The sequence below is a fragment of the Primulina eburnea genome, chromosome 6 (assembly GCF_022965805.1).
Source record: "Primulina eburnea isolate SZY01 chromosome 6, ASM2296580v1, whole genome shotgun sequence".
In the NCBI taxonomy this organism is placed as follows: Eukaryota; Viridiplantae; Streptophyta; class Magnoliopsida; order Lamiales; family Gesneriaceae; genus Primulina; species Primulina eburnea.
This window is the reverse complement of record NC_133106.1, coordinates 25,545,114-25,555,185: the sequence shown is the minus strand read 5'-3', so window position 1 is coordinate 25,555,185 and position 10,072 is coordinate 25,545,114. Positions and strand designations below refer to the sequence as shown.

Below are 10,072 nucleotides of genomic sequence, written 5' to 3'. Positions count from 1 at the left end.
ATATGCTAACTTGAAGAAGTGTGATTTTTGTACTAGCAAACTTGTCTTCCTTGGTTTTGTGGTAAGCTCACAGGGTATACAAGTTGATGAAGACAAGGTAAGTGCTATTCGAGATTGGCCAACGCCTACTACTGTTGGTCAAGTCCGAAGTTTTCATGGTCTTGCAAGCTTCTATAGGAGGTTTGTAAAAGATTTTAGCACATTGGCAGCACCAATGACGGCAGTGATCAAGAAGAACGTTCCATTCCATTGGGGCGAGGAGCAAGAGAAGTCCTTTAATCTTATTAAGCAAAAATTGATTAATGCACCTTTACTTGTGTTACCTGATTTTGATAATACTTTTGAAATTGAATGTGATGCATCAGGTGTAGGTATCGGTGGAGTGCTAATGCAAGGAGGACGACCGGTGGCTTACTTCAGTGAAAAGCTCAATGGGGCAGCGCTTAACTATCCCACGTATGATAAGGAGTTCTACGCACTTGTGAGTACCCTAGAGACGTGGCAGCACTACTTGAGGCCTAAGGAATTTGTGATCCATACGGACCATGAATCTCTAAAGCACCTTAAGGGTCAACAAAAGCTGAACAAGCGGCATGCTAAGTGGGTGGCGTTCATAGAGACGTTCCCCTACATCATCAAGTACAAACAAGGTAAGGAAAACATAGTGGCCGACGCACTATCACGGAGGTATGTGCTTTTCTCTACTTTGGAATCTAAAATCTTGGGGTTCGAGTTTGTTAAAGAATTGTATGTGCTAGATGATGATTTTAAAGAGATGTTTGAAACTTGTATGCATGGTCCACATGATAAATTCTACTTGCATAAGGGTTTCTTGTTTAGAGAAGATAGGTTGTGCATCCCTAAGTCATCCGTTCGTGAACTACTTGTTAGGGAGGCACATGGGGGTGGTTTAATGAGACATTTTGGTGTGGCTAAAACTTTGAGTGCATTGCATGAACATTTCTATTGGCCACACATGAAACGTGACGTTGAGCGTGTTTGTGAGAAGTGTATAACTTGTAGACAAGCTAAGTCTAGGACACAACCACATGGATTATATACACCACTTCCCGTCCCTAGTGAACCTTGGGTTGATATCTCTATGGACTTTGTTTTGGGATTACCTAGGACAAAGAAGGGGAGGGACTCTATATTTGTTGTTGTGGATGGGTTTTCTAAAATGGCCCACTTTATTGCTTGTCACAAGACGGATGATGCATCTAACATTGCGGACTTGTTCTTTAGAGAAATCGTTAGGTTGCATGGCATGCCTAGAACGATAGTTTCTGACCGTGATGTTAAATTCTTAAGTTACTTTTGGAAAAGACTGTGGGCTAAACTTGGCACTAAATTAATGTTCTCTACAACCTGTCATCCTCAAACTGATGGTCAAACTGAGGTAGTTAATAGGACGTTAGGAACTTTATTACGTGCTATCCTTAAAAAGAACTTAAAGAATTGGGAATATTGCTTGCCATTTGTTGAGTTTGCATATAATCGTTGCGTGCATTCTACTACCAATTATTCGTCATTTGAAATTGTGTATGATTTTAATCCTTTAACTCCGTTAGATTTGATGTCTTTACCTGTGAGTGAAATGTTAAACATGGATGGCAAAAAGAAGGCTGAATTTGTTAGGAGTTTGCATGAGAAGGTCAAAGCCAATGTTGAAAAGAGAAACGAACAATATGCTAAGCAAGCCAACAAAGGAAAGAAGAAGGTGGTGTTTGAGAAAGGTGATTGGGTTTGGTTGCACTTGAGGAAGGAAAGGTTCCCTGAAAATCGTCGTTCAAAGCTATTACCTAGGGGCGATGGACCATTCCAAGTTCTTGAGAGGATCAATGATAATGCCTACAAACTCGACTTGCCAGGTGAGTATAATGTTAGTTCTACTTTTAATGTTAGTGACTTGTCGTTGTTTGATTTAGGTGACGAACTAGATTTGAGGACAAATCCTCTTCAAGAAGGGGAGGATGATGCAAACACGGACGGTCAAGCTCAAAGGAAAGCATGGGATCCGATGCAGTTGCCGGAAGGACCAGTCACGAAGGGACGACTAAAGAAGTTCAAGGAGGCACTACAGGGAGTCATGAGCAAGCATGAAGGGATCGTGATGCATGGGAGTGCGTGTGGAGGCCAAAGGAACATGATTCAAGCATTGTGTGCATCGGCCGAGTCTGCACGGACCCCGACACGAACCTGCACACGGGGTCCGTGCCCTTTACACTCCGAGATGAGCAACTACAGAGCCTACACGGACCTGAAGACGGACCCAGGCACGGGGTCCGTGCCCTACTATATTGGCGAAGACAGTGTCTACACGGACCCGTACACGGAGGCAAGCACGGGGTCCGTGTCCCTTGCTCCAGCTGAAATTCAGTCCCGAGTGTACACGGACCCGGACATGGAGGCACACACGGGGTCCGTGTCCTAGAGTTTTGGCCGAGAAAAATTACCTTATTTAGAGTTTTATTTTGTTAGGAAACTAGATCCTTGTTATCATTTTGATATAAGACATATATTGGACGAAAATTTACACACAATACATATATTATTTTGAGTTTATTCAAACTTTTGAGATTTTTCTCTCAACTTTTCAAGGCTTTAGCTTTGTTAAATCAAATCAAACTTATCAAAGTTTATAACTTTGTGGCGTTTGTCGATCGTGCTTGTGCGGATTGTCGTAGGCGTCGTTCTTCGAAGGTTCGTATCAAATTTCGATTGTTACAACAATTTCTAGTTTAGAGGTGAATAACACATCAAATTACTTGATTCAAAAGATCGGGAAAACACACGAGTCTTATTATCGTAATTAAATAGAGGGTGCGATTGTTTAATCGTGTTTGCTATTTATTCGTACAAAGATTCACATCACCCCGACTCTACAATCTCACGCTCTTCATCCACTACCTCATGAACCTCCCTCTTCACTATGAGTAACCCACTTCTTCCTTTTCTAATCATGTTAACCTCCACATGCGCTCTCTTTCCTTCTACCTTCACTACTCCTTAATAACACCGACACACAACTTTGTGGCCCTCACAAAATACTTCAACTCTTTTTCTCACAAGAAACTTAAGCTTCTGATGATAGGTGGAAGCTATGACTCTGAAGTCCTTTAGGGATGCCGTCCCAGAATCCCATTATACGCTGACGCGGTATCCACCACGGTGAAGGTCGTCATCTTTGTTACCTGCCAAGGATCATTCCCCAAGGATAGAGGAAGAACAATCTGACCCAATGACGAAATGGAATGTCCCGCAAACCCATACATAGGGGTAGAAACCGATTCAAACTCAAATCCTTCCATTTTCATCTGATTCAAAGTTCTTTTGAACAAAATATTCATGGAGTTTCCATTATCAATAGAGATTTTCATGATTTATTTTGAAATTAGTGTTGATCATGTTAATGGTTGACGTATGATTTTGTTAGGGATTTTGTGTACTTTAAACTTTTAAATGTTAAAAATTAGTAGGATTTTAAAGCTTAAAATTAGTGAACATTTCACAGGGCGAGTGGGCAAGGAGGGTTGGAGACGGCTGGGTGAGGGCGAGGGAGAGAGAGAGAGGGAGAGGGCGAGGGGCTGTCGGATGCTGGCGTGCTGGGCGAGCACTCGAGGAGGATTGACGGCGGCTGGGCGAGGGTGAGGGGCTGTCGGGCGAGGAGGGTGGGCGGCTGCCGGCGAGGGCGTGTTGGGCGAGGATGTGTAGGGCGAGGAGGGCTGACGGCGGCTGGGCGAGGGCGAGAGGTTGATGGACGAGATTGGGCGAGGGGGCTAGGAGGGTTTGCGGCAGCTGGGCGAGAGCGAGGGCGAGGGCGAGGGTGAGTGTGTGCGAGCCTGGGCGAGGGCGTGCTGGGTGAGTGCCCGATAAGGGTTTACGGTGGCTGGGCGAGGGTGAGGGTACTGAGCGAGATTAGGCGAGGGGGAGGAGGTTTGGTGGCTGCCAGGCAAGGGCGTGTTGGGCGAGGCTGTTGGGCGAATCGTGATGGGGCGAGGTACGAGTGAAATGGGCGAAGGGCAGGCGAATGTGAGTTGGAGAGAGCTAGTGAGTGGGAGGCGAAAATATTGTGTGGGGGAGATAAGAATGAAATGAGGAGGGGACATCTATTTATGGAGGAACACAAAAATTTTATTTTTGTTTTTGAATAAAGTGAAGGTTTATTGATGGGTAGCGTGTCCAAGCATATGGGAAGCGCAATTAATCGAATTTCGAAACTGTGATTCAGTTCGACTCGAGAGGAGGAGACTTGTGATACCCTATGAATAGGCTCATCAATATCAGGCCCAAACAACTCCGACCCATTCCTAACCTAGGTAGGTGGCTTTAGAATCCCATCCCGTTCCTAACCTAGATAGGTGGCCCATGACAGACTCATATATTCTTCTGTAAATACCAGGTTTGAGAGTCTAATTATTCATTTACTATATTGATTCTTAGCATTGTCTCTAGATGCTCTCTCATTCTATTCTCAATACCTGACTTGAGCGTCGGATGAGCTCCCCCTAGACACCCTCTCGGCCCATTTCTAACGGTCTCCATTGTGATTTCAGACCTAGAATAAACTTGAGGTCTGCATACGAGTAAGTATCACATATTGGAACCAGACCCTATATTTCTAGTGAGTGTCACTACCTTATGAATAGGCCTATCAAGATCAGGTCCAAACAAAATTTCGGACTCCCGGTCCATTCTTAACCTAGGTATGTGGCTTTGGACCCCTGGCTCATTCCTAACCTAGGTAGGTGGCGCATGACAGATCCAGATATTCTCCTATAAATAACAGGTTTGAGAGTCTAATTATTCATTTATTATATTACTCTCTCATTTAATTCTCCATACCTGACTTGAGCATCAGAGCATCACATACCTCTTCTAATGGTCAATGATCACAGTAAATTCAATGTCTGCATTCAGGCTAGTATCACCTATCGGAACATCATGAAGATTTACTGATTTTGTTAATGATACAATGTTGAATTTTTTAACGAAGCTTATTTCGTAAAACCAAATGAATTCTTCGAAGATTTACATGACCAAATTTTGTAAAAAAATCGTCACTTGAAGTAGGAATCGACAAATTCTACACGGATTTAAGTTGAAACTAAAAAAAAAAAACAAAATACTCATCCCGTAATTTCAAAGAAGAATTTTCCAGCTGATTTATTAGACAAGAGAGTGGAGAAAGTGGCTGATGAGGTAGAGGTAGAAGATGGAGAAACTGTTCTTTGAGCATAAGCGGAGGACAAAAGAGAAGAAGGAAAGCCATCGTTATTCTATTTTATTATTATTTATTAATTTAAGGAATGTGTAAAAATTGAATTACGGAGTTAAAAAAAAAAAAAATATGGTGTAGGGATTGAAAATATTTAGGAAGAACCGCTCCACTTATTGAGGATACTTTTGTCATTTTACTGAAGGTTACGTTTTTAAGTAGTGTGCTAGAAAAGGTTATATTTCTGTACGTTCCGGGTAAATACCACCGGGAGACTAATGGATCTGCTCTCCAAAGCTTACTCTACTGCTTCCGACGATGACGGCGCCGCCGAATACGGCGGGGAAAGATCCGAGGAGAAACACCTGTTTAAGCCTCCTCCTAAACGGATCAGAATCGAAACATCACATGCCATCCCTGCTCCCTTACCCATACCTGCTCCCGAAGCCCCGATTCCAGGAGGATACATATCTAAAAGACATCGAGCTGCCCTTGCTTTAGGTCCCAAACTTCCTGATACGAACCCTGTATCCTGCAGCTTGTCACCAGGTTCTGTCTGCTGCCCTTCTCTCTCTTTCTGTTGATTTTTCATGCTATGGATGAAATTTGGTCGGCACGACTGATAAATTATATTATTTTCACAAGTTATACTTTGAAATTTTATCGTCGAAGGTGTAAAATGGCAATCAATTAGCTTTCGTTGCTCAGGTGGATCAGAGGTGGATGCAAAAATAAGATTCATAAACATTCCTTTAAGTTGTGATTGTATCGGTGTCCTGTCACTGGGGTTTTTGAGTATATTTGGCGAGTACAGTTTAATCTTGTGATCAATTCATTGGCACATTATCAATTTGGAGTGGATAACAATGTTATGATATAACCTAAGAGGATAGCTCAACGGCTTAACCAAAAGACTAGTTTAGGAGAACACTCAAACCTATTATGCGATTGATGTGGAAAAGGATTTGGAGTTGGTAGATTCAAAGTTTGTGTAAATGGATGTAAATGTGAGATTGGATTTTAAAAATCTTTTTTGATATTCTAACTTCTTGTCCTGAAATGTTTTATTGGTTTTATAAATGCCAGTAGCCAGTAGCCGGTAGCCAATCTGCTTTTTCTTTTTTCTGTCATTTTTAGGAAACCTTTCAGATTCAGACTTACCCCATGGTATTTTTACGACACTGAGGCGTCATGCGAAGGGCAGAGTAGGCTCCACCCAAACACCTCAGTCCGTTTCTGTAGGTCTCAATGGGCATACCAAATCTGTCAATACAGTACAGTGGTCTAGAACTCATGGTAAGTGATTATTGAGGTTAATGTATGCTGAGTTAATATTGCTTGATAGTTCTCTTCCACGCCTTTCAAAAAGTTCTTTTGTGTGATTGGAACTTTTATTAAATATTACTTTCAAAAAGTGTTTTGTTGTGCCCATGTATCTTGTCTATGTTGTGTCTCTTTCAAATTGCTTGTTCATGGCTATGTGATTGAGTTAGATCTGGACTAATTGGATAGGCAAAAATTAAAAGCATGATTCTAATTATCAAGGCCTAGTGGTATTGTGATTTGAGATGCAGAAAAGAACAAGTGTTTTGTTTTCTTAAAGTGGCTACATTTGAAAACCATTTGGTCAAATATCATATGGGAAAGACAGGATTCTATTCCAGTTTTGGTGTAAATCATCGAGGCTGTTGAAAATGTTTACTTCACAATTTTTTATACGCTGATTTATTTGTGAGATTTAGAATCTATCATCTCCTAAATGCGTTTGTCAGTATCGTCCTGCTGTCATTATCTTATCATTATGTGACTTTCTGATCTGTTCTATGATTTTAGTTTTCAGCTCACCTTCTTGCTTCTGCTGGAATGGATCATACTGTCTGCATATGGAATGTGTGGAGTCGAGATCAGAAAAGAGCCAGGATATTAAATTGCCACCATGCAGCAGTAAAAGATGTGAAATGGTCGGATGATGGATTATCTGTTCTCTCTTGTGGTTACGACTGCACATCAAGGTTGGTTGATGTAGAAAAGGGAATTGAGCTTCAGATTTTAAAGGAGGATCAATTTGTAGAAGTTGTTAAATTTTTCCCAAGCAATTGCAACCTTTTTCTCTCCGGGGGATCAAAAGGCCAGCTTAAATTATGGGATATTAGGGCTGGCAAGTTGGTACACAAATATGTCCGAAGTCTTGGTCCCATTCTTGATGTAGAATTCACTGTTGATGGCAAGCAAGTTATCACCTCCAGCGATGTGTCCAAAAGCAATCTTAGTGAGAATGCGATTATTGTTTGGGACGTTTCACGAGAAGTTCCATTATCTAATCAGGTAAAAATTTTGTTTGTGCTGGTACTTGCTCATTGTTAAATTATTGCATACGAAATGGTAAATTTATTCGTATAAGTACAATGGATCTACCAAGGAGTGTTTACTCTGATAGAAGGTTTATGTAAATGAAGAGACGCGGCTCTATTCAGTATTAATTCCTCTACAGGAAGGAAAATCTAAATTTGATAACCTGATTACAAAGGTCGCCAAGTAACTGTATTAATAAATTGATCGAGTGTGCAATTACAAGAGTAAAACCACTTGCCCTGACTCCAAGCTAGTATCATCAAAACTGAGTTATATTTGTGTAACCCATACTGATTCCCTCATTCACATTTTATTTTCCTTAGCCCTAACTTTCGCATCCCTGTTTGGATAGTTGATTTCTAAATTCTTATGGGGTTGGACTTAGGTCCATTAGCAATTAACTAAAGCAAAATTAGTTCCAAATTCTGATTTTATCCTTGATATATGCTCTTGTTCATCTTCCCATCAAAATTCCCTTCTCCGTTCCCTTTCATATTCTGCGGCTCTGCCAATATTCTGACCCACCGATCACCAAAACATCCTGTCATGTAGTTTGCCCTCGTATCTGTGCAAGATTGTGGCCTATACCTGCTGCTGTTGTCCAATTCAAGCTATTAGCTGATTTTCTGGATATTTGAGTTTATAAATCCCATTTTTGAACATCGTGTTTGCTTGCAAATTAATTTTAATTAAGATAAGAGATGATTGATGTTTGTGTGGTTTTTGATGCTTTTGTTTCAATGTAGCGACTCATGAGTCCCTCGCAAATCTTTCTACATGATTTCTGTTTTTTTTTTTTTTATTTCAAACCAGCCCTTCCATGCAGATGAATGTTTTTGGGACTTGATTGACCGTTCGGGGTGCCTTGGATTTCAAATAATGTCATTATATCAGACTTAGAAAGCCACTATTGGGATTGGTTCCTTCAAACTGGGAAGCTCGAGTTAGGGCTTGTTTCATTTTGTCACTTCCTTGCCCATGCTCTCTCCTATCAAATTCTACCTCTCCTAAAAACAATTGTTGTGTCCACTGCCAGAACTGCAGTGGGTATCTTCTTCTTTTCCTTTTTTTGTTGCCCAAGCGGTAATCTCTGCTGAAGCTCTCCCATTGGGAATTTCAAATGTTCCCATCATGTCCATTTGATGTTTCTTGATTCTTGAGTTCTTTTGTCCCTTGGCTCCAGCCCATCAGAGCTCTATCATGCTTCCATTTATGCCTCATTTCTGGTGGTTGTCGTAATTTCTGGTGGATTGTAGTCTCTTTTTTTTTTTTGACAGTATTCACTCCCTCACCGGTGTTAGACATGAATCTTAATCCAACCTACACTAAGCATCATTTTTTAGATATTAGTTCAAGAGAGCCCAAGCCCAAAAACTAGTTTTTTAGGTCAAACTACTTATATGTCATTTCACAAGTTATAGCGAAATCGATGTGAAATCAGAACAAATTCATTGTTTATCCATTTAATCCCACGGGAGTCCTTTCCCTCTCATCCCCCCTTTACCCCCCAACCAAGACGAGAAACGGGTGTTGCGGCTTGCGCATCTAAAATTGAAAAAATAAAATACACTCATGATATATCCATCTATGTTGCATTGATATGCATGCTCAAAGGCTTTGCTCAATATATGTGGCTTGTCTGTGTATTTCTTTTTCCATCTCTGAAATGATTTGTATTTTCCAGACTCTGTATATCATAACCCTCTTTACATCTGCACATTTCAGGTCTATACAGAAGCATACACATGCCCAAGTATAAGATGTCATCCTTTTGAGCCATACTTTATTGCTCAATCCAATGGAAACTATATTGCAATAATCTCATCGCAGCCGCCATTCAAACTGGACAAGTACAAGAGATATGAAAGTCATGGTGTATTTGGATTCCCTATCAAATGCAATTTCAGCTTAGATGGAGGGATAGTTGCCTCTGGCTCATCCGATGGATTTATGTACTTCTACGACTCGAAAACCTCCAAACTCCTAAAAAAGATTAAGGCTTACGACCAAGCATGCGTGGATGTTGTGTTTCATCCCACAATGCCTAATGCTGTTGCTAGCTGTAGCTGGAATGGAGAAGTTTCTGTGTTCCAGTAAGCAAGTTGTGGGTCGTGTGATATATTTACAGGATATATCGAGTTGTGTTTTTTTCCCCATTTGGGATGTTGCCTCTTTTTTTGGGTACTTAAATATGTGAACCAACTGAGTTTTTTAAGATGGGAATGCATTTGTGTGGATCTCTTTGTACGTAAATTTGTCTATTTTCCACATAATCTGTGCTTGCTAAAATTTGTTCATGTGCGACATACGAGACATTCGTATGATCAAATTCTTGTGTATATTTTAAAGGTTCCCAATTCTTGTGTTACATAGGCAAGCTCTAATTCCAAATGATCAAATTTCGACAAGGGGTTTTCCCGAACAAAATTGCCAAAAAAAATTAAACATATAAGTATCTAAATAACAAAGTTACCTGAATTAGAAAGATTCAGACCAATGCTG

General features: G+C 40.8%; 1 protein-coding gene across 1 annotated transcript; it reads left to right on the top strand.

Annotated features, from left to right (window-relative positions):
* Nucleotides 1-5,460: 5,460 nt before the first annotated feature.
* Nucleotides 5,461-9,817, top strand: LOC140833957 (uncharacterized). The gene is made up of 4 exons (XM_073198504.1): nucleotides 5,461-5,767; nucleotides 6,356-6,514; nucleotides 7,059-7,543; nucleotides 9,296-9,817. Exons 1-4 carry the CDS (start codon nucleotides 5,497-5,499, stop codon nucleotides 9,665-9,667), a joined length of 1,287 nt encoding a protein of 428 aa, XP_073054605.1. The 5' UTR covers nucleotides 5,461-5,496; the 3' UTR covers nucleotides 9,668-9,817.
* Nucleotides 9,818-10,072: the final 255 nt, after the last annotated feature.